At 46.8% G+C, this 24,888-nt stretch overlaps 1 protein-coding gene across 1 annotated transcript in view; it reads right to left on the bottom strand.

Moving 5' to 3' along the window:
• The window catches only part of STIMATE (STIM activating enhancer), a 136,693-nt gene that overhangs the window by 54,631 nt on the left and 57,174 nt on the right, over positions 1–24,888 (bottom strand). The window contains exons 2-3 of the mRNA XM_086939187.1: positions 5,286–5,334; positions 760–855 (exon numbers count right to left, since the gene is read on the bottom strand). Of these exons, the coding sequence (XP_086795313.1) occupies positions 760–855; positions 5,286–5,334 (145 nt within the window). The remainder of the gene's footprint in view (positions 1–759; positions 856–5,285; positions 5,335–24,888) is intronic.

Below are 24,888 nucleotides of genomic sequence, written 5' to 3'. Positions count from 1 at the left end.
ATCTAGTGGTTCTTAATGCAGAGAGTTGGACGGTGAGCCAAGCCAGCAGATATGAACTGTAGGGCCACCCTCTCCCCAAAAACATTCTACTCTAAGCATTCTTTGTAGTAGGTCAGAGGAGAGGGGACGGAGGGCCCCATCGAAACTAGGGTGGAGTTTCCCCAAGCTATTTCCCGGCCCTTTGCTTCTCTGGATGGGTTACCTTCACCTCCTACCCCCCCAGATTAACATATAGTTAAGAGGGAGCCGCCTCTTACATCTGTGCCCTTGTTGCAGGTTTCTACTGACAGAAGCCTCCCTACTCCACCCTACATTGCCATTTAGTTCCCATTCTCGATTCTTAATGGAATATCTGCTTCCAGCTCTGAAGACCTGGGAGGTGCACAGCTTGAATGGATAACTTCTCGGTAGGAGCAAGTACCCGACTGCATACACCTCTAGAAAGAGGACCCTCGTCCTAGTGCCACTGTTTATCTACAGAATACATTGTGGTTGTGTTGTCCATATGAATTAACCTGTTCGAGTTAAAGGATGGAAGAAATACTAGGAAGGAAAGATGTACAGGCCTTCATCCCATGACGTTCATCTGGTACATTTCTGTTTTTTAAACCACAACCGGTGTATTGCAAGATTCTGTATATGCTCTCTCTCTCTCCCCCCTTTACTTAATTTTACCCTTTGATCTCTAATCTGCAACAAACTTAAAAAGTTTCACTGAATTGTATTAAGGTGTTTGACAAACAAAAGTTTAAAACTTACAGGGAACAAGGGTCTCCTACGGTGAGCTCCGATAAATAGACGTTAGCAAAGTGGATGAACAGCATTCCTATGGCTTGCTTGGAAGTGTCTAGGAACCTGTGAAAGCAAGAGCAGTTACAAGAGCAGGTCAAAACACAGCGCTTAGTCACTTTTCCATAGCAACTAACATTTCACACGAGGAACGTGTCTCAAAAGTAATTTATCAAAAAAAATACAAAGGATGGCAGCTCTTAGAATTATTTAGAGTAATCAGCAAAATAATATTCACATTTGGATTCTCCTACCTTTATCGTAGTGTGAAAAAGTAGTTTACACTCTGGGACTTGAAGTTCTACCTTAAGCGGTGTAAATATGGCCTCAAATCCCAGCATGCACAGTGCTGTGTGCAAAAAACAAAACACCGGCTGAAAGCGTCACACAATAAGGGGGCATCCGACAGCTATGGGCGTGTTCATCTCAAGCAGCAGATGTACAAGATTCTTCAATAGACAGAATAAGCAGCTTGGGGGCCTGCAAGTAATTATAGCATGGGGTAACGGGAGGTAGGGATTGGCCAAAGATTCGTGTGCATCTAGAGTGCAGTGACTGAGGGCCTCCTATGCAAGACCTGGTGGCTTTAGGCAGCTGCCCCAAGGAGAAACCCTGGGTGCTACCTGGAAGCTGCTGCAGGGTCGATCATTGGTGTGTAGATTCTTGGATGCTGATGCCAGAGTGCAAGCTTTAGGAAGACTGGTGCCACTTGGACACTGGCACACAACCAGGATATCCGACCACAATCCTGACAACAGATTTCAAGACCATAGGTCTTGATTGGCATCTAGTGCTTCATTGCAGAGTCCTGGGTACTGCTGATGATTTAATGGGTCCCTGGCAATGCTTGACAGATGGTGAAGACAAATGGTTGGGGGTCTGTGCAGATCCAGAAGTACAAAACATAGGTTATGGTGCTGCAGATACCAGATTCAATGACATCGAGTGATAGGTGCAGTCTTTCAAGGTGATGCTGGAAGTTCTAGGGGTGCCAAGATCAGACAATTGGGTGTTTCTCTTCTGTCAAGACCAACCAGATAACCATTCATCTGCATCCTGGAAGTATGAGTGACAGCAGCTAGGGGTGCTGCTGTCTGTTCTTGGATGCAGAAAGATAGGATCTTGTTGACACAATGGTGCTCGGGTCTGCATGGAGGGCTACAGATGAAGAAAGTTCCTGATTGGGTTGGTTTTTGAGAAAGTCCAGAGACAGAGTCTGGTGCTCCTTCCTTCCATGGCACAAGACTAGTGGCACCATGCGTTCGTAGTGAGCTTGTTCTATTCCAGACACAGATTTCTGTGCTGAGTACTTTGCAGTATCCTAGGCAAAATATTCTGGACTCATTACAAGGTCTTCAAACCTGGAGCAGTAGGGAGGACGATGTCTTTCCATGGGGTAGGCCGTAATAAATCCCTAAAACCTTCATTAACGTAGAGTCTTCGATTCGGTGATTTCTTAAACACAGGTACAGAAAGAATTTTTTTATCTGAATTCTTGGAAAACAATCCCCTGCCATAGGTGGCCAGGGAAGTGTTCCTACATGTAAGGCCTCATTACCAGATGTCTGGAATCCCGATTACCACCTGCATGAGGAAGTACAAGAAACTCAAGACATTTTTCAGCTCCAACAGGTTCCACCTGCTCAAAGGAGGCAAAATCTACTGGTGTAAAAAAGTTCAGCAAATGAGGAATAACATGCAAAAACACAGATCCTGTTTTTCCACAATTTCTTAAGGGGCATACTCCTAATAGACTGTTCCTAATTATCTTAAGTACGGATACTAGCGGTATCAGCCCTTGTGAATGTAGGAATATGACAGTGAATAGACCTCATTGCTTATAATGGAGCCCTAATTACTTGCACAGAGGATTCACAGCACCTCCCTGAATTTAAGGGGAAGCTCCCGATAGGGAGAGATGCTTAATACGGGACTTTTTGCAGAAAGTGCTTAAAATAAATCCTGTTAGAGAACCCCAAAAGCCTCATTTTAGTGATCTTTGAATGCAATGCACTTTGGCCGACAATATATATATATATTTTTTTACATGAGGACCCAAGAGCCTTGGACTAACATGAAGAGCCATGTGCGTTTACAGCAAGACCATTTGGAAGTGGTTTGGGCTTAATCAGGGGCTACAAATGCAACATATTTATATATCATAAAACAATCTATTAAACATTTCTTGGGAACATTTTCCAACAATTTTTCGTTGCACAGGTTTCAGAAGAGTGCACACATTTGTTAGGTTGTCAGTCTGTGTGAATGGCCGTTCATCTTACTGACTTTTTTTTTGCAACATCAATGCGCCTCCTCAGCAAATTTCAAGAGCCCCATTTTGGCAGGTTCTGAATGTTTGCAAGTAAAAATGCCGAAGAGACACTGGTGCTACCATTTTACAGCCTTAAATTCTAATCCTCTGGAAAATGAAACTCACTCTATTGCCATTTTTAAATGTACAGTATCTGATCTATCATATTTCTAGTTTTTAAACAATCCCAACGTGTACATTTTTGATGATTTAAATTCCACCTCCTTTAATGTTATGGCACGTTCTTAGCAATTTAGTGAGAATGTATTCTATAAGGAGATGGTCCAGAAAATGCCACAACGGAGATAGCTCAGAGAAATTTTAAGCTCACAGCGCACCAATTATTTGTTCTGTAAAAAGAGGAAATACACTACAGAACTCTATGTGCTTGTCTGGCAGCCATCACGCTCTTACCACACTTCCAAAGTCAGTCTGTACTTTATTAAGGAGTTTTGTAAATCACTGTAGATGTGACCTTGGAACTACTGTAGAACTCCATGATGAAAAAAAGAAACACAATGCCACGAAAGCTGAGGTCGGAGGAAGTAGAGTCCAATCAAATACAAGATCAGACACCCCTTCTCTACATTTCTTCAACATGCCACAGATCAGATCAATGCTTGTTTAAAGTTTCTCTTCTGGAGTTTTTCTGATCTGGAAATTCCATAGATTTATTGGCCGAGGGCACCAACTGAACAACCTTCAGGTATATGCAAATGATTGCAAATGTATTTCTCGAATTCCTGGGATCCAGCAGAGTGTGTTTAATGCCGCTGTTGCATGGTCTTGTTCTGCATAATTTTGCAGTCATTAACCTTTCACCGAGCTATTTTGATAGCCCTGTAAAATACTACATTATAGCAGTCCACACTCACCATTACTATGACTCGCCTGTTCCACTAACTGACTGCTGTGCATCAGCTGTAGGCTTTTTCAGAATATGGTCAACTGAAGGTTACTGCTAACTATAGCACTTAACTTTACAGCAAATAATCTACACCAAAGATTATTCAAACTTTTTTTTCTTCTTAATGGAATAAGGTTCATGGGAAGCAAAAACTCTTCTCTTTGGCCATACAAAAATGAAATAAACAAAAAAAAATGCATGTCGTTGTGCAGACTCGATAGTAGCAGCATTTCTCTTTCAGACTCATTCAAAGAAAGTACATTTTCATTCATTCACTAGGACATATGGCCCAGCCATTTTGTGATCTTGCCTCCGATACACTGTTCAGTCAGCAGTGGATTCAGAGATTATCTTCAAACATAAGGAACCCAACAGGATGGCACTCTGGCATGAATGCCAATGGAGGCGTGTATTTTTGGAAAAGTAGAAGTGAGCGGGATGATCCTCATGCTGTGTACGCTGCAAACCACCTTTTGTACTACTGATTAGCTGTCTCAATGCATATCCAGCAAGGTAAAGCATGTCTCACTCTATGCCTCGCGATCAATGCATCTTTCCTGCACTAACAGCCACTCTGAACGAATGTCAAGTTATTTTCGCTTCCTACAATTTCAGTTCACGATTCCAAGAATTCCCAGGCTCACCAGATATGGTTATTGAGGTACAAGGAAGCCATCAAACCGCACGCTTAGTGATGGATAAACCTGGTTCATAACCGTGGTCTCTGGACACACAGCAATCGAGTCAGACATCACCCCAGATCTTAAACATCACCTAAGTACCTCATTTCTTCTATCTGAATATATTTATTCCCAGAGTGTGGAGAATTTATCTGCACGAATTGAGCACATTTAATGTTTAATGAAATATCATTAACAGGGCACTTTGGCTGTTGCTCACCAGCTCTGTATTCTGATTAGTAACATTTACCCTCTACATGGTTTCAGCTTACTGAGCTGTGACAGCGATGGCTCAACTGGACATGTCTGAGGATCAGACGATTCAATTCCTTCAGAAGCCGAGAAGACAGGGACACATTAGCAGAGGGGAAAACAGCGTTCATTTCCACTCGGTGTTGTGTTTATTCCCACAGTATCAAGGGAAATCACGACAAACATTGTCTGTTTCCAGTCTTCCATACCCAGACATCAGACTCCATTAGAAGGGTTTCATTTACATCACCTTAGCAAATGGTTATTCATTCTCTCACTTAGTAGCTGCTGATCATCAAGCAATTCAATGCATTCTAGGAAACATCATGAATATTTCATCACTCACCATATTCTCCACGGACGCCTCTCATGCTTTGGTTCTCTGAAGCGCTTCACTGAAAGAAAATGAAAATCTGGTATTTTCTCAATATGCATCAGGCGTTTGAACAGAAAAAACATTGCACACTTTATTTCGTTAATTGGTTGAACAACCACATGGGACTAGTATTAAAATATTTGGTACGTGGTATTATTAACAAAAACAACCTCACATGGTAAGGTAAACAAGTTTAAATGAAGCACTGGAAAAGCAAATACCTGCATCTTGCATTTTAAGTCCAGACTAAAACATTAACAAGAAGGTCTGCTGAAGTATTAAAGAATTATTTCTCTATGCAATACACATATAAGATGGATAACAATGGATGAAAATTCAATGTGCGTCTGAGATGTAAAATAGTCATCCGTGCATTGCAATGTAAGCACTTCATGGGACTTTGGTCTTCAAACTTTTAAATGACGCACCCACCCCCGTGACGAAAAAAACTAAATCGCCCCCCCACAAAAAAAAATGGTCACAATTATTCTATTACATTGACAATGTTTAAATTGGTATAGCTTTATTTAAGCATTGCAGTCAAGTTCTATTACCATTTTAAAAACAGAATCAAATGCATGATTGCCAAACTTACTGTTCTGGTCAGGTAGACCTTACTACCTGTAAAAGTATGCACAGTAATGGTTGTAGGGATTTAGAGTCCATTCCCCTTTGACAACCCCTCCCACCCCCATCCAGAATATAAATGACAAAAGATGTTAGTGATGGCTATTTACAGAGCGGCTTACCGCCAATCGTTTTTTCCAACTGAAAGAAAAGCAGTTTGCAGCATAATACTTCTTTTGGCAAGAACCTGGCATCCCAGTTTGAACAACCCTGTCATAGGAGGTAGAATGACAGACTAATCTGCCAATAGGATGAAGTGAAAGAAAATATTGCCCGTGGGTGGAGGCAAAACTCCCTTTGTAGAAAATAAAACGACAAATGTGAACATTGCCAGCGCCATCTTGCTTAGCGAAGGCCTCTGCGAGCGCGTAAGCGGCAACCATTTCATGCTCTGCTGGTCACCTGTGAGTCACCCCGACCACGCTATTCTCCCCCGCGCTCTAAGCCTGAACACTTGTACAAGGGTCGTAAAAACTTGTCAGAATGACAATGCCCCGGAGTCACTTCCCGCACCAAACAAGTGCTTTCATCCTCCACACACGGGCAGGACCCTTTGATAACCTCCTTCCCTGCACCTGGTCACTCAATCCGGTCCCAGGCACTAACCAACCCCTGTGGACATAGTTTATTACCCACATACGACAGAACTTGCTTCACCAACAAAGGGGCCGGAATTTAATCAGTGACACGACCCCTTAGATCTGACCGATCCCACATGTTTTAGATCCTGCCGGAATGTCCAGCTGCGAGATAGCGATCATCTATTAGATCTGGGTGGAGGGAAGATTGCTGCTGTGTTTGTTTGGGAACTGGCTTGAGGCGGGGATTGCAAGGATGTTTGACTATGCAATAAACTGATGCCAGGAATGTTTGACCATGTAATAAACTGACGAAAAAACATGTAAAAGGCCATGCCACAGAAATGCAGTTAGAGCACCTCCCGACGATAGCCCCGGTGTCTGATGTGATGTGTTCTCCTCTGGAAAAATAAACCTGTTCTTCGCCATCCAGTTCCAGCGCCTGCCTCGTTTTTTTGATCGCTAATCTTAAGGTGAATTAGAGGTGGTTTGCACCAAGCGGCATAGAAAGTCTTGGGAGTCTCGCTGCTTTTCATCAATTGGCGCACCAACGTCAGGGCCCATCAGCGACACTTGGGTCCAGTGAGAGAGGTCCTAACGATGGAGTGAACATCTAAATGATCGGGAAGTGCACCAGCCTGAAAGAGACCCTCGTCTGGAGGCCGATCAACTGAACTTCACTGGTTCCGAACGGACCTCTCTCGAGTGACCTGCGGTCCTGACTGGGACCTTACAGGAACGCCGCATTTTTTGAGTGAGAGGACAAACGGGCGCTGGAAGGGGACGAAGAAACTATTCCCATATTCCCTCTTTGCAGGCAGCGAAGGGCAGGTAGTGCGGACCTTTGTCCAAGACCTATTGAGATATCAAGATATTTTTGACACAGAACCAGTGTCAAAGATAGACTGGTCCATAGTAACAGCGTGCCGCCAGAAACCACAAGAGGATGTCTCATAGTATTTCTCGAGATTCGAAGCAGTGTTCTCCGATTACAGTGGACAGGACATGTCCACTGCGACCGGACACCACTTATTCGTGCAAAATTACGTCAAAGGACTGCTGCCGGAGGTATCACATATATTACAAACTAGCGAAAGTAGTTGGGCAGCCTCTAAACCAGCGGCCATCCTCCAGATGGCCCAGTACTATGAACACCAGAAAAATTAAATTGATAGAGCTACAGAAAAGAAGCAGAAAGATTTGAAAGAAAGGGTAATGATAGCGCAACTCCAAGGGGTGAATACAGGAAGAGAACAATATAAAGGAGGATACCAACAGAATGTCGCTCGAGTACAGCCTCCTAGAAATTACTCATTGACACCATATGTACGGCGCCAGGACTTAGGACAGGATCAATGCGCATTTTGCAAAGAATACGGACACTGGAAATCCCAATGCCCAGCCTTATCAGGAGCTAGTAGGGGCAGAGGGATAAGGGAAATGACAAATGAACAGAGAGGAAGAGGGCGTGGGAGAGGGTACGCAAGTGAAGCTAGCGAAGGAAGGCCAGGAAGAGTGAACGCATTTGACCTCCCTAGACAGAACCAGTGTCAACAGACAGATTACGACAACATGTATGACTTTGCATAGGACAGCCAGGGGCAAGGGAGGGATCCAGTCGAGCTCTATGTTGATCAGCAAGGCCCTTATGTTACCGCAAAGGTCCTGGGCACAGAGCCGCCATTTTTGGTAGACACAGGAGCCACACGTAGTGCGCTATCCAAACGACTGATTCCAAGGGCACCCTTGTCTGGCTCACATATAACTTCAATAGGATTTGACGGTACGCCCTCCACCAACCCTTTGTCCAGACCGATCCCCTTCAAACTTGAAAACAATGTTATCGACACAACGTTCCTTCTCTCCTCCAACACTCCAGAAGCCATTATGGGTCTCGCTCTACTGAAGCATTTCCGGGCGACTATCAGATGTTCGCCGGACGGAGTACGAGTCATCTTATATGACAATCACCAACACCCGAGAAATAATCCATCCCAACACATGTATCCCATTTCTGAGACAGACACATCCCTACTAGACACTTTAACCTCGCATCTGTGGTCTGGGGCTGATTCGGACGTAGGACGAATGATGATTGACCCAGTACACGTGACAATACGACAAGACGCAACCTTACAGAAAATACCCCAGTATAAGATGATCGCCAGAGGGCGAGAAAGCCTTGACCGAAATCATTCAGTCGCTCGTAGAGGCAGGAGTGGTAGAAAAGGTATTGAGCAATGTTTGTAATAGTCCTATTTTACCGATCATAAAGAGACAGGGAGAGGGAGATGGAAAAGCCTACCGCTTCATCATCGACCTGCGGGAGATAAACAAAATAGTAGCACCACAGTACCCAGTAGTTTCTGACATCACCACCATCCTGACCCTAATTCCGTCAACTGCTACCACTTTCACCGTTATTTCTTCTCCATACCCATTCACCAAGACAGTAGTTATCTTTTCGGATACACTCTAAGATCCCGCTCGTATAGATTTTGTCGAGCACCCCAGGGGTACATCGAGAGCCCGAGCATCTATAGCCAGGCGCTCAAAAGACAGTTAGATGCCGTTCAATTACCAGACGGGGTGGTGTGGATACAGTATGCAGACGATATCCTCCTAGCAGCAGACACCACTCCACTAGCAGTTACAGCCACCATCTAACTCCTACGCTTCCTCGCAGAAAATGGCCACAAAGTTTCTCGAAAGAAATTCCTCATTATTATTACCTGCAGCTCTGCTTTAGTTGCCGCTTTGCTTTTAATGCACTTTTGATTTACCATCGTTACTTTAACTGTGTTTGCGCGTTTTCCCCAAGCGCTCTGCTGTGCTCCCCCCTCCGCTGCCATTTTGTTTGTTGTTGTCGTCTTGTGTAGCCCGCCCCGCCTCCCAGCTGAGCCGCCCTCCCACAGACTAGAAACAGCGCTCCCTTACCTGGAAGCGCTGTGACTCGCTCTTCGCTTTTGGCCGGAGTGGTCGCTCCCAGTGTCCCTGGCGACAATTGGTATCGTTGGGCAGCGCTTATTGTCAATATTGCCTCATTATTATTAATACCTGCAGCTCTGCTTTAGTTGCCGCTTTGCTTTTAATGCACTTTTGATTTACCATCGTTACTTTAACTGTGTTTGCGCGTTTTCCCCAAGCGCTCTGCTGTGCTCCCCCTCCGCTGCCATTTTGTTTGTTGTTGTCGTCTTGTGTAGCCCGCCCCGCCTCCCAGCTGAGCCGCCCTCGCCCCTCCCCCTCCACTATCCATATATGACAGTAGCTCCCGCGTGCAGCGTTTACGCGCAGCGATCGCGCCCAATTCGCGCCAAAGGTAAGCCCGTCTACGCCCGTCCGCGCCTGGACCGCGCCCAGCGCCTGACTCCCTGGTCCTCGCATTGCCCAGCCCTCCCGCATTACCTACGATGCCACCACCCTCCTAGCCCTTAACCCCGGCCGCTTCCCTAACTGCGTCCAAGCCGCTCCTGGACACACCCATGGACCTTTCTCATGCTACTCATGCAAATTCATCGGCACCGACTACAACTCCGCTACGATCACACCACAGATTCTCGACCCCAACCTCCTACAATGCATCTTGCTCAACACCAGGTCGGTCCACAGGCACGCCATCGACCTCTGGAATCTACTAGACACCATCTCTCCGGACGTCGCCTTCCTAACAAACATGGATGAACGCCTGCTCCGCCCCAGACATCACCATTGCCATTCCAGATGATTATAAAATCATACGCAAGGACCGTACCGGCCACATAGGAGGAGGCATCGCTATCGTCCATAAGAAATCCATCCACATCTCAACCAGCTCGGACACCAATCTCGCCAACTCCGAACACCTTCACTTCCAGATCCACATCGACCCCAAGACCACACTCAGAGGCACCCTCCTTTACAGACCTCCAGGACCCCGCGCACAATTTAGTGAGGACATCACGGACTTCATCACTCCACACGCGCTCTCCTCCAAAGAGTACATCCTTCTGGGAGACCTTAATTTCCACCTTGAAAAGAACAACGACCACAACTCCACCACCCTTTTGGACAACCTCGCCAACCTTGGACTTAAACAACTGGTCACTTCCCCCACCCACATCGCAGGTCACACACTCGACCCTATCTTCACCTCCAGCAATCATGTCTCCTTCAGCCACACTACGGCTCTCCTCTGGACTGACCACAGCTGCGTTCACTTTACCTACAACAAGCCCAAACCCAACAACCACCCCCAACCAACTCTGCAAAGAAACTGGAACAAAATCTCCAGCGACCAGATCTCCTCATTGCTTCTTCTAAACCCCCCAGCCCACTCCTCTAACCCCAACCAAGCCGCCACCAACCTCGCCCTATGGTTATCCAACAGCGCCGACATCCTTGCACCACTGAAAAAACGACAAAGCAAACTTGGCAGCAAGAAGGCCTCCTGGTTCAACGACGATCTTAAGAAATCCAAGAAACTCTTCCGCTCCCTTGAGAAGGCCTGGAAAAAAGACCCAACCACCAGCACCAAGGACGCCTTCAAAAAGGCCACCCGCACACACCACCAACTGATCAGAAAGGCCAAGAAAACCGCCTTCAAGGACCGACTAGATAACAACGCCCACAACAGCAAGGAACTTTTCAACATCGTCAAGGAATTTACCAATCCCTCGGCCAACTCTAACGACATCACCCCCTCTCAAGCCCTCTGCGACTCCCTAGCCTCATTCTTCCACAACAAAATTGCAGACATCCACAACAGCTTTGACAACCAACCCGGAGACCAACCCACCCAACCATCTGCTGAACCTTCACCCCCCTCGAACATCCTTAATGACTGGAACCCAATCTCCACTGAGGACACCATCCGCCTGATGAACTCCATCCACTCAGGATCCCCCACAGACCCATGACCTCACCACATCTTCAACAAAGCAGACTCCATCATAGCACCGCACCTCCGAGACGTCATCAACTGCTCCTTCAACTCCGCCACCTTCCCGGAAAGCTGGAAACACGCTGAACTCAGCGCCCTTCTGAAAAAACCCACAGCGGGCCCCACCGAACTCAAAAACTACCGCCCCATCTCGCTCCTTCCATTCCGGGCCAAAGTCATCGAGAAAGCTGTCAACAACCAGCTCGCCGCCTTCCTCGAAGCCAACAAATCCCTTGACTCCTCACAGTCCGGCTTCCGAGCAAAACACAGCACTGAGACCGCCCTCATCGCTGCAACAGACGACATTCGAACTCTACTGGACAATGGAGACACAGTCGCCCTCATCCTCCTCGACCTCTCCGCAGCCTTCGACACAGTCTGCCATAGCACCCTTCTACAGCGCCTCAGAAACATCGGAATCCAAGGAAAAGCACTAGACTGGATCACCTCGTTCCTCACAGGAAGAACCCAGAGAGTCCGCCTTCCACCATTCAAGTCAGAGGCCACTGAAGTCATCTGCGGCGTACCACAAGGATCTTCACTCAGCCCCACCCTTTTCAACGTATACATGAGCCCCCTCGCGGCCATCGCCCGCCATCACAACCTCAACATCATCTCCTACGCAGATGACACTCAACTGATCCTATCACTCACCAATGACCCTAGCACCGCCAAAACTAACCTACACGAAGGAATGAAAGAAGTAGCCGAATGGATGAAACACAGCAGTCTGAAACTGAACTCAGATAAAACAGAAGTCCTCATCTTAGGTACCTCTCCTTCTGCATGGGAAGACTCTTGGTGGCCAGAAGCCCTTGGAAAAGCACCCATCCCGACAGACCACGCACGGAACCTGGGCGTCATCCTGGATTCCTCACTTTCGATGCACAGACAAGTCAACGCCGTCTGTTCATCCTGCTTCAACATTCTTCGCATGCTCAAAAAAACATTTCGTTGGATCCCCACCGAAACTAGGAAAACGGTCACCCACGCTCTGGTCACGAGCCGAATGGACTATGGAAACACCCTCTACGCTGGTACAACCGCTAAACTCCAGAAAAAACTCCAACGAATCCAAAACGCCTCAGCCAGGCTCATATTAGACATCCCGCGTAAAGAACATATCTCTGGTCACCTGAAAAAGCTCCACTGGCTTCCCGTCAATAAGAGGATCACTTTCCGGCTCCTAACCCACGCACACAAAGCACTCTACGAAATCGGACCAGAATGCCTCAACACACGACTGTCCTTCTACACCCCCTCCCGCCAGCTACGATCATCCAACCAAGCCCTTGCCACTGTACCTCGCATCAACAAAACCACCATGGGAGGTAGATCCTTCTCCAACCTGGCAGCTAAAACCTGGAACTCACTTCCCACTTACCTTCGCCTTACCCAGAACCACCTAGCATTCAGAAAGCAACTTAAAACGTGGATATTTGACAAATAATTCCCCACCCCTCCTCAAGCGCCTTGAGACCCTCTGGGTATGTAGCGCGCTATATAAATTCATTGACTTGACTATTTAGGTCACCTCTTATCGAAAGAAGGGAGGAAACTCACACCCGACAGGATCCAGGCAATTCTAGACACTCCCGTTCCCAAAAATCAGAAGCAAGTCCGCTCTCTGATAGGCCTCACCTCCTTCTGCCGACAGTGGTTACCGAACTTTAGCCTCATTGTCAAACCCTTTCTCTCCCTCCTAGCCAAAGACACCCCCTCACCTTTCCCCTGGACACCCGAATGCCAGTCAGCATTCAAAGAATTGCGAGATGCCCTTTGTTCAGCACCTGTTCCAGGAACCCCAGAGTACTCTAAACCATTCTTCCTCTACACACATGAAAGGGAGGGATGTGCATTGTCCGTCTTAGCGCAATCAATTGGTCACAAACATCGCCCTTGTGCATATTTCTCTGCCACCCTCGACCTAGTAGCTAGAGCGTTCCCAGCGTGCTTGCGCGCTGTGGCAGCTGCAGCAGTATCCATACGCCAGAGTGAAGGAATAGTGCTCTCCAATCCAATCCCTGTATTAGTGCCCCATGCAGTCGACACGCTACTAAACCAGACCATAACCCAACACTTGACTAGCGCGCGACTGACAGGTTACGAGTTGACCCTGCTAGCACCACACATCACCCTGAAGCGATGCACCACTCTCAATCCAGCCGCATTGTTACCCCTACCCGAAAATGACCCTGGTGTGACTCCACTGCATGACTGTGACCCTCACCAACGAACAAACAAAGAGTAGAGTAGAGTAGATCTCCGAGACACTGCCTTTCCAGAGCCAGATGGGGAACTATGGGTAGACGGCTTGTGCATCAAACTTACCGATGGCACCACCTCAGCTGCATATGCCGTCACCAGAGCCCGAACCTTCCTAGAGACAGCCCGCATCGCCAAACGATCCGCCCAAGCAGCAGAGCTCATTGCCCTCACACGAGCATGTATTTTAGCAGCTGGTACGACAGTAAAAATATACACCGACAGACAGTACGCCTTCGGGGTAGTTCACCATTTTGGGCTCCTGTGGAGAGAGAGAGGGTTCCGGACTTCACACGGCACACCCATCCTACATGGAGATCTAGTCTCTGCATTGACAGAAGCAGTCCTCCTCCCCAAGCAGCTAGCAGTGATTAAATGTCAGGCACATAGGAAAGTGACCGACCACATTGGACAGGGAAACGCATTAGCCGACATTACTTCCCGAACCACTGCCCAGGACAGAACCACGACACGAATGTACGTGACCAGGTCACAAGCAGAACAATGGACTGACGCTAGAACGACTGCAAGGGACATACAAACGACAGGCACACAGGACGAACTGACTGAATGGGCTCGGGTGGGACTGAGAAACGAGGAAGGCTGCTGGAGGACAAAAGAACGAAACAAATGGCTGCTACCTAATGCCTATCTGATCCCCATATTGACCATGGCATATTTACCAGCACACATAGGATCTGCCCCCATGACCGAACTGATAACCAGAGTATGGCATAACAGCAAGATAGCATAATTAGCAAAACGCCTAGTACAGCAAAGCATAGTATGCCCGCAACACAACCCAGGGAAAGGGAGCGTAGTACCACGGGGAGGGTTTGGAGTCCCTGATCACCCCTTCGAAGTTCTCCAGATGGATTACATCCAGCTAGAGAGGTGCCATGGTCTAAAATACGTACTAGTAATCGTGTGCACCTTTTGGAAAATGGGTGGAGGCCTACCCCACCCGTGACAACATCACCTTAGCTACTGCGAAGGTATTACTGAAAGAGTTTTTCCCCCGATATGGCCTTTGTAGAATTTTATGGAGCGACAATGGACCCCACTTCGTAGCAGAAGTTACACAGAACATACTGAAAGGGTTGGGGGTAAAGCAAAAGTTCCGTGCCGTTTTCCACCCCAGTCAGCGGGCCTGGTAGAAAGACAACGCCAGGCTAAAACTGAAGCTAGCAAAAATAGTTGCCACGACTGGGTTGAAATGGCCCGACGCCCTCCCACTGGCATTGCTGTCAATGCTCTCCACCCCAACCAAACACCGACTGACCCCTTACGAAGTAGTCTTCGGCAGGCCTATGAACATTGGGCGGCACCAAAGCCAACCTCCAATAATGATGTCCCGGACATACTAATGTCTGACTATTTGTACAAATTAACGAACAAACTAACTCTTATCCACCAACAGGTGCAGCAAGCCATACCAGACGTATCCAGGGGCCCAGGACACGATATCAAGCCTGGGGACTTTGTGCTGACGCGAAATTTTCAGAGGTCGAAGAGTCTGGAACCCAGGTGGACGGGCCCCTGCCAAGTCTTGATAACCAGGCTAACTGCTCTTCGAGTGGAAGGAAAGCAAAATTGGCTGCATGTACATCACTGTAAGAAGATCTCCCCAACGCCGACAACCTGCGAGGAAGTGGACGTCCAAGAAGAGCTCCTGACGACGGATCGACCACTACCCACAAACAGACACTTGAAATGGCAGAGTTTCCCGACCCACGATACCATCCAAGAAAGGGTACAATTTGAGATCGACGAAAGAAGAGTGCTCCGACAAGCAGGCCACTAACTGAGTCAAAAGTCTCAGATCGGTAGCTAACACTACAAATGCTACCAGGAGAAACGCTAGATGAAAGTATGTGGTCCTGCCAGTCGTCAAGCCTCTTGAAGGTGATGGAAGAACCCGGATGACCGAATAACCACTGCGACGACTCCAAACTTGCCAAATTGCACAGTACAAAGACAATAACACTTGTAGCAGCATCTCTCGCCAGTCTCTTACTAATGGTCACAGTCTGGATCATTGAAGAGAGTGCTCCCGCTTACAGGACAATGTCACCTACCATGCAACCTACCACCAAGAAAGAACACTATCTGGTGTCACTGTCACCATGCCTCCGAGAACGCCGCAAAGAATTCTGGAATAACTCTTTCGTACAATTATTGCACCAACACAATCTTGCCGCAAATGCCACGAACTGTTGGATCTGTGGGTTACTACCTCATGCCACTGAACATTCCATTCCTTTCATCCCTTCACCCTTTTCTGTTCATGGATCTTGCCTCGCCTGGTTAATGCTCCTGCAAGAGAGCTACAAAGAGAACGCCACATCCGATGGGACAATCAAACAATTTTACAATGAGTTCTGGCTGAACAAAACAGGAAGAACATCCGCTCCTTTCTGCCCTCTGACTTCAAATGCAACCTTTCCAAAGAACATTCCTGCCTAAGAACGATTTGAAATGCAAGTGTACAACAACCCCGCCAGACATACCTTTTCCTATCTAAAGAAACGAACTGCCACAACTCTGACAGTGGCCCTATCTGTGGTGAATGTCTCAGGCCTTTTCTGCATCGAAGGCCATGGGACTAAGTTTGTGGGTCACAGCTCTTGCCAAATAACGAATACTCTGAACACTGCCGACCCCCCCTTCATTTGTTGCATCACCCAACATGTACTTAATCTGTAGTACCGATGCCTACACCTGGCTCCCAAAAGGCTGGGGGGGCTTGTGCTATGTCGCTTTTGTTCTGCCTCCAACCTACACATCTCCTGCAGACCATCACAGAGAAAGGCGTTCCAAAGACACAGAACAAGCAGACTCCGCCACATCACAGTTCCTCGACGCGGCAAAAGGACTCGTCCCGCTATGGGGTCCGATGGCAAACAGCCGAGCCATCCGGCACCTAACTCAAGCATTTGAAAAAGCCTTGAACGTCAATGCTGGCATCCTCACTAACAACACAGCTGAGCTCCAGGTGGTTCGCCTGGTGGCTTTATAGAAACGAGTTGTTCTAGATGTGGTACTAGCGGATCGTGGAGGAGCATGCCGCATCATCGGAGCCAGTTGCTGTACTTACGTCCCTGACAACTCACCCTCTGTTTTCAAGGCAATTGAACACAGAAATCCATCAGGAGTCAGAGACTTGGACACTTGGAAGTTGGTTTTGGGGCATTTTGAAAGAATGGGGCTGGAAAATAATGATGATCCTCTTGGTTCCAATATTAATAATATGTGGTGGTTGTTTGGGGATACATTGTATACCACTTTTGTGTTCTATTTGCCTGAACTACTTGCACCCTAAGACTATGGACACTGAGCTCACGAAGATGAATAATAAACTATAGAGAGATACAGGACATTATGGACATTGAGATAGACTAGCAAGCTGGTGGGACTATGTTCAAAGGGAGGACTGTAGAAAATAAGACAAATATGAACATTACCAGCGCCATCTTGCTTAGCGAAGGCCTCTGCGAGAGCGTAAGTGGTAACCATTTTAGGCATCGCGGCCATTTTATGCTCTGCTGGTCACCTGTGAGTCACCCCGACCTCGCTATTATCCCCCGCGTTCTGACTAAGCCTGAACACTTGTACCAGGATCGTAAAACCTTGTCAGCATGACAATGCCCCGGAGTCACTTCCCGCACCAAACCCACCTGTCCTTTCATCCTCCGCGCACGGGCAGGCCCCTTTGATGACCTCCTTCCCTGCACCTGGCCACTCAATCCGGTCCCAGGCACTAACCGACCACTGTGGACATAGTTTATTACCCACATACGACAGAACTTGCTTCACCAACAAAGGGGCCGGAATTTATTCAGTGACACGACCCCTTAGATCTGACCGATCCCACATGTTTTAGATCCTGTCGGAATGTCCAGCTCCGAGATAGCGATCATCTGTTAGATCTGGGTGGAGGGAAGATTGCTGCTGGATCTGTGTGGGAACTAGCTTGAGGCGGGGATTCCAAGGATGTTTGACTATGCAATAAACTGATGCCAGGAATACTTGACCATGTAATAAACTGACAAAAAAACATTTAAAAGGCCATGCCACAGAGATGCAGTTAGAGCACCTCCTGACGATAGCCCCGGTGCCTGATGTGATGTGTTCTCCTCCGGAGAAATAAACCTGTTCTTCGCCATCCAGTTGCCAGCGCCTGCCTCGTTATTTTGATCGCTAATCTTAAGGTGAATTAGAGGTGGCTTGCACCAAGCAGCATTGAAAGTCTTGGGAGTCTCGCTGCTTTTCATCACCTTTAAGTACATTTTTAGGTCTCACCTGAGATAGCGCATTTGCTCTCACTTGCTAGTCATTTTGTTTACAAAAAAGGGGCTTAAAGCCCATCCCATTGCTTATCATTTGTTGGCTCCACTGGCACTCTTATTTGTTACCTCCTTATTGGGTAGCCCACACAGATTTCACTTCCTCCTCTTGCATTTGGAGCATGGAGTAAGTATTGATGGTTTTATTTGGATTCGTGTCCTTCAGCTGATCATGCGGTGATTGAAGTACTATATTCTTTCCACGTCTCCCATGTTGCTTCCTCCCTCCTTCCCTTCCTCGCTTCCTCCCGTTGTCACAGCTTGTCACAGTGCGTGCCACTGCACACCAGTGTGCTGTATTACAATGCCTGTCACACCGTGTGCTCCAGCACTAGAGCCGGCTTTAGCGCAGGTGGCACCCGGTGCGACAATCATTTTTGGTACACTCACAACCCATGACCGCCTCTTCGGATTCTCTCACTACCACTGGGCAAAAGTCCCCCTCATCTCTCCAGTCATACGTTATTACTAAACGCAGTGCCCGCCCCCCCCCCCCCCCCCCTTAAAGCCAGCACCCCCTCCAGTGCACCAATTCAATTAAATTCAAAATAAATCTTTATTAGGATACAAATATATCCATAAAGGCACAAATCATATGACAGCATATTAGTTCTCGAGTCTTATTAATCATAAAAACAATGCAATAAAATCAGTTTGCATTCAAACATCATAAAAAGACAATCTACCAATTAGGGCCCTCTTTGTTTGTGCTATTTCATAATCATAGTGGAGTTAAAAAGTCAGATTCATAAAAAGTGTCAACATATTTTACACTAATCATAATTAGCACCATCTGGACCCCTAAACCTCAGAGTACCAGATGGTGTCTGCACTCTCAGAACATGAAAACCTAATTCTCTCAAGAAAAATGTGGAAACCGATGTACCCTTTTGTTGTTATCTCAGGCATACCCAAAGGCGCACACACAAGAAATCCACAAACTAGCATGTCAAAAATGTACTGAAGCAATTTGATTCTTGTGTAAAATACATGTGCTGCAGTTATTAGCAGAAGGAAACAAAGCATTATATCCAGCATTACAAGAATGGTGAAAAAGATTAATAGTTCAACCATTATAATTATTGCAGTGATTATGTGAATACATATAATAGTACTCCTACCTAGCACTACCTATCCGAGAGAGCATAGTGAGAAAGCGTTTCTTCCAGATACCTTGGAGAAGCCTAACTCCCCATTTACCTGTGTGTTCGTGATTCACCCAGAAGCCAGTCTGGTGTAGAACAGGCACCATCCCTCGCCGGGTAGTGATGAAAGTCAGAACGGCTGGAAGTCAGAAACACGCGAACGACCAAGATATTCCACGGAAATGCTCCTCTCTCGAACAATAGCTTGGAGGCAGTTTATATAATAAGAACTGGACCCATTCGCACTTTGCCAGAGTTCAGATGCTCATGTCAGTGTTTATTCTACCGATCAAGAGTTGTCTCCTAACAGACAACAAAATACAAGGGCAGTATGCTTAAGGTACTTAGCCCTTGGACAAGATGTGCAGTGTTGGGATAGGTCTACGGAGAAATGTATTTGTAAGCAAAACACTTTGAGTATATTATTGCACGAAAGCAACGTGTGCTGAAAGTCACAGTTTAAAAAGAAGGCAAGTTTTAACGTGTACATGTAAAATGGGAGCATTTGCGCACAAATCCTATTAACCCTCATAACAGCCCTTAATTTAAAAAAATATATATGTATAAGAAATATTACTCAATGAAAATAGGTTCTCTTTTTTACCAACCTCAGAAAACCAATGACTGTTTCATTCTTGCCAAAACTACAACCTGCGGCATGCAAATCACAAACGAATCTCAACAGTGCTCACTTCACTGAACAAGAGGGTGCTTAACAGAATATTGTATGCGAAGACGAGGCACTCAAGGAATGCTGGGTCAACACAAGTCTCGGGAACCACAGTTTTTAAATATTTTACTACATGACATCCATCAGTGGCCTTTAAACATACTTTCAAAAAAAGAGCACGAAAGAATAAGCCATGTAAGGGGTTTTGCAAGTCCTTGACTGAGGGATTGCACTCCATTATGGATTTAGTTTTCAGGTTGGAAAGAATTTTTTTTTTTTTTTTTAACAGTCGTGATAGGAACAGTTTTGAATTCATCTATTTGGACAGTCGGGGACCGTTTGGTATGGTGTCTGCTGCTTGTGAACTGCCAGCGCCTGGTTTGTCTTTGAATGTCTAAAAGGACACACAGAACTACAAGTACCGGAATACATAACAAATAACATTGACCTGATCTACTAATTATGAAAGGACCCTGATAACGTATGTACCTTGTGAAGCCCCTTCTACTCACGGTGCAGGGTCACCTCCCTCCATTCCTTCGGCCAGAAGAGGTTTACATTCCAAAAGATCCTGCTGCCTAGCTCTCATATTACTCCTAAAGCATGTTTGTCGTAGGGGCTGCTTCCCCATGACATTCCATGCACATTATATTGAGAGAATTCTCACTTACCTGGTAACAGCTCATGGCTAGACTCATAGCATTATCTATCAACATTCTGGACACTGACCTTCCTTTTTTGACCGAGCCTATAACAGAGCATGCACTGCATATGCTCTCGCTTGCGTGACATTTATTTATTTATTTGAGAAGCTTATAGAGCGCACAGCTACCCCCAGAGGGAGTGTCCCGGCGCTACAGATTACATGCCAACAGAGAGGGAAAGCTGCTTTAAGAGGTAGTAAACAGCCAGGTCTTGAGTTTGCGGCGGAACACTAGCTCCGACTCAATGAACCTAAGATCCAGTGGGAGGCTGTTCCAAAGCTTGGCAGCAGCCACTCCAAACGTTCTGCCCCCGCTCCTGGCACGGCGAAATCTAGGTACCACCAGGAGACGTAGGTTGTTTGATCTCAAAGATCTGACAGATAAGGATAGTTTGAGTCTTTTACTCAAATAGACCGGGCCTAGTCCGTTGAGAGCACGGAAGGCAAGGATCAAAACTATAAACTGGATGCGGCGGGAGATGGAAAGCCAGTGCAGTTCATTCCGGTAAGCTGCAACTGAGTGGCGGAAAGGGATATTTCCGATAAGTCTTGCAGCTGCGTTTTGTACAACTTGTAACCTTTCAATAAGGTAGAGGGGGCGCCAGCATAAAGACTGTTGGCATAATCTAGATGCGACGTGATCAGGGCATGGACATTAGTCTTACGGGAGTCCAAAGGGAGATAAGGAAAAATCTTCCTGATCATGCGTAGTTTGCCGAAGCAGGCAGATGTAACCTTATTGATCTGGGCCTTGCAAGACATGGTATTATCAAATAGGAAGCCCAGGTTACGAGCTGACTGGACTGGGATCGGAGGGGGATTCAGAACTGTAGGCCACCACAGAGTAGCGGGAGGTGCTGTTTTTTGGTTAACAAAGAAAACCTCAGTTTTGTCAGTGTTCAAAACCAGATGGTTAGAGGCCATCCAAGAGCAGATGTTGCCAAGGCAGTTGCGAAAGTTGGTAAAATGGGTGTCAGAGTGATCTCTAAAAGAAAACGCAAGCTGCGTATCATCAGCGTAAGAGATCACTCTGACCCCCCACGACTCAACCACCCTGGCTAGGGTGCCTAGGTAAACATTGAACAAAAGAGGGCTCAAGGCCGAACCCTGAGGCACTCCACATAAAAGAGGTTTATCCTCGGATTCAAAGGGCCAAAGAAATATCCTCTGCGTCCGCCCTGTAAGGAACGATCTGATCCAGGTCAGTACAATGCCTCCAATTCCCAACTGCTGCAGGCGGTCCAGTAGTATATCGTGGGACACCGAATCGAAAGTGGCGAACAGGTCGAGGAGGACCAACATTGCCTCCTCGCCCCTGTCCACACACTCACGAATCGTCTCCGATACCTCTAGAAGAGCGGTCTCCGTACTATAGCCGGTTCTAAATCCCGACTGGGAATCACGTAGCAGCTGGTTAGCTTCTAGATAATAAGCCAGTTGCCTCTGAGCTGCCTTTTCCAGGATCTTAGCTGGTTTGGGAAGAAGGGAAATCGGGCGGTAATTGCAGAATTGTGAGGGATCCGCATCAGATTTTTTCAGAATAGGGACCAGCATAGCCTGTTTCCAAGCTAAGGGGAATTGACACGAGCTTAGCGAGGAGTTCCAGATGGAAAGAAGAGGACTGATTAAAACCGGGCAAGATTGCCCGTCACCTTAGCGGGGACTGGATCCAATGGTGACCCTGAACTAACTTGAACAAGTAGTTTAGTGGCAGTCTCAAGAGTAAGCTCTTCAAAGGAATTAAATGAACATTGCTGAGAATCAATCTCAGCGGTCATGGGGGGGGGGGACAAAACCGGTTCAAATGAGGAAGATAACTTAATAATTTTATCCTGAAAAAAATCAGAAAGCCCGTTGCTGAGGGCCTGGCTAGGAGAGCTCTGGGCCTTCATGGCAGGAGGATTAACAAAATCCTTCACTATCTTGAAAAGGGTTTTGGTAGAATTCTCAGCCTCCTTAATTAGCTGTGAGAAGTAACCTCTCATCGTGGAACGTTTTAACTTTTGGAATTTATTCAGGGCAGACTTGTATAATGTTTTAGACTCTGGATCATAAGTCTGCCGCCACTTACGTTCCAGCTGTTTACATAGACTCTTTTCCTCCCGCAAAGTGGGAGAAAACCAAGGAGCAGAGGGCAGAGATCTAGCGGAAATAATAGGGTTTAGTGGGGAGATAACATCAAGTGCAGCAGAAAGAGCGGAATTGTATCTAGCCACTTCCTCATTGAGGTCTGTAGAAAGATCAAACTGATAGGAAAAACAGGGATCGATGGCGTCATAAGTGACTTTACGCCATTTTCATCCTCTCTCTCCATTCAGAGTAGAAGGGGGGGGGAAGAGGAGGGATGGAAATTTCAAAAGGGAGGAGAAAATGGTCCGACCAGGTAAGGGGTAGAGCAGGAAGAGAGGTAACACACGGATGATTAGTAAATATAAGGTCAAGGGTATGACCTGCTGTGTGAGTCGGGCCCTTAACTAATTGGGACAAAGTTAGTCCTTGCAAGGTTTCAATTAAAAGAGACGCTTGTGTGCAGGATGGGTTATCAACATGTAAGTTGAAATCTCCTAACACCGTAAAATAAGCGTGTCTTAAGAGAGAGGTCGGCTATCGTGTGCAACAGGGTGGTAAGTGAAGAAGTAGAAGCAGTAGGGGGGTTATATACCAGGATACCAGCTAGAATAATAGTGGCGGAATCCAAGATCGTGTAATACATAGCTTCAATAAGTCCTAAATTAGTGAGTTTCTTAACGGTCAAGTTAAGAATACATTGTTTACAATACAGGGCTGGGAGCCCGCCCTTTGCTTAGCATTTGCTGGCTTCAGTGCCACTCTTCTCTGCGTCTCCTAATTGGCCAGCACAGTCCAAGCGAACCATCCGTTCCTTTCTGTGGAGCAGAGACCAAGCACAGATGGAGTCATCTTAATCAGTTCCCTTCTGCAGCTCTCAATGTGATTGAGATACTATTTCTTCATACTACTCCCACCCACCCCTTCTCGGTGTTGCTGCCCCTATCGGGTACTTTCTCCCTCCTCCCCTGCGCATCCCTCGCATGGTCTACCCTCCCTCCCCCACATTGTACACATCTGTGCATCATGGCTTAAAAAGAGCACTATTACTACCTTCCTAGCACTTTGTTCTTGTTTGATTTAACAGCCAGGCCCTTCGATAAATGTCTTAGTACTGTAACTGATGCCTCTGGAACACATTTTGCAAAACTGGGAAGCATACAAGGTTTTGCACGGCCCTGACCGGGGGGTGGGGGGGGGCCTCAAAACTACGATATAGGGTTTACACACTGCTCTCTGCAGTGGATGCATCCACTCACTGAACTCTTTTCCTAAGAGCCTTCACGTCGCATATGCATTTTGTAGCACCAACAAGGAGTAGATGGTACAGATTCCCTGCCGATTCCATGCTAATGAGATTGGTTCATCATCCTGTGCGACGCTAGTCACGGAGGGCGCTATTGTGACAACACCCTCAAAGCTGGCAATGCCCTCCCCTCATCTGCGTCTGCCCTGGCATAGTATAATGGCACTGGATGCAAATACTAACGGAAGATTCGGCTCCCGGTCTCATATAGTCTGCCCTATGTAGTGCCCAACTCCATATATCTTGGCATTTCGAGGCACACGATATGGGAACGTCCCTTTGCTTTCACAGACAGCTCACTATTTCTCATGTCACTTTAGCAAGGCGCACCTCTCCTAACATACTGTACACTTTTCCCATTACATAATGCACATGTGCCCGTCACAGTGTTACATTTGCATTAAAAGTCTGGGCACGGACAATAGTCAATAGGTGCCTTTGTGTTTTCATCATAATGAGGTGCATTATGAGCTCAGCGTAGGCGCAGGGCACCGAACCCTGCACAACTGGTGTCATGTGGTCTCACTTCAGACACAAAATATACTCTGTAAATAGTGCACTATGTGCACCCTGTGCTCAGTGCAGCCAGACGTAGACTGTAAACAATGCATTATTCGTAGGGGGGGGGGGGCTTTGTGTGTCACTCCTGATGTACCCACGCTGTAAAATCTGTATTATGTGTATGTATCATGTGCCTAGTGTCGTTTTTTTTGGGAAGGGCGGTGGGGGAACACAAATATGGCCCCAGATAAAACTAGTGGGGTCTTGTGCAAAGGTAATCGCAAAGAGTGTGCCAACACACACGGTGTGTAGATATATATATATATCTACATACACACACACACACCTACACATACACATGCACACGGATACATTATATGCCTTTCGCACTACATCACGGTGCTCTAAAGTACGATGCCCCATTCCCACCCATTAACCTTCAGGTGA

The sequence above is a fragment of the Lissotriton vulgaris genome, chromosome 9, assembly GCF_964263255.1.
Source record: "Lissotriton vulgaris chromosome 9, aLisVul1.2, whole genome shotgun sequence".
In the NCBI taxonomy this organism is placed as follows: domain Eukaryota; kingdom Metazoa; phylum Chordata; class Amphibia; order Caudata; family Salamandridae; genus Lissotriton; species Lissotriton vulgaris.
This window is presented reverse-complemented; position numbering and strand designations above follow the sequence as displayed.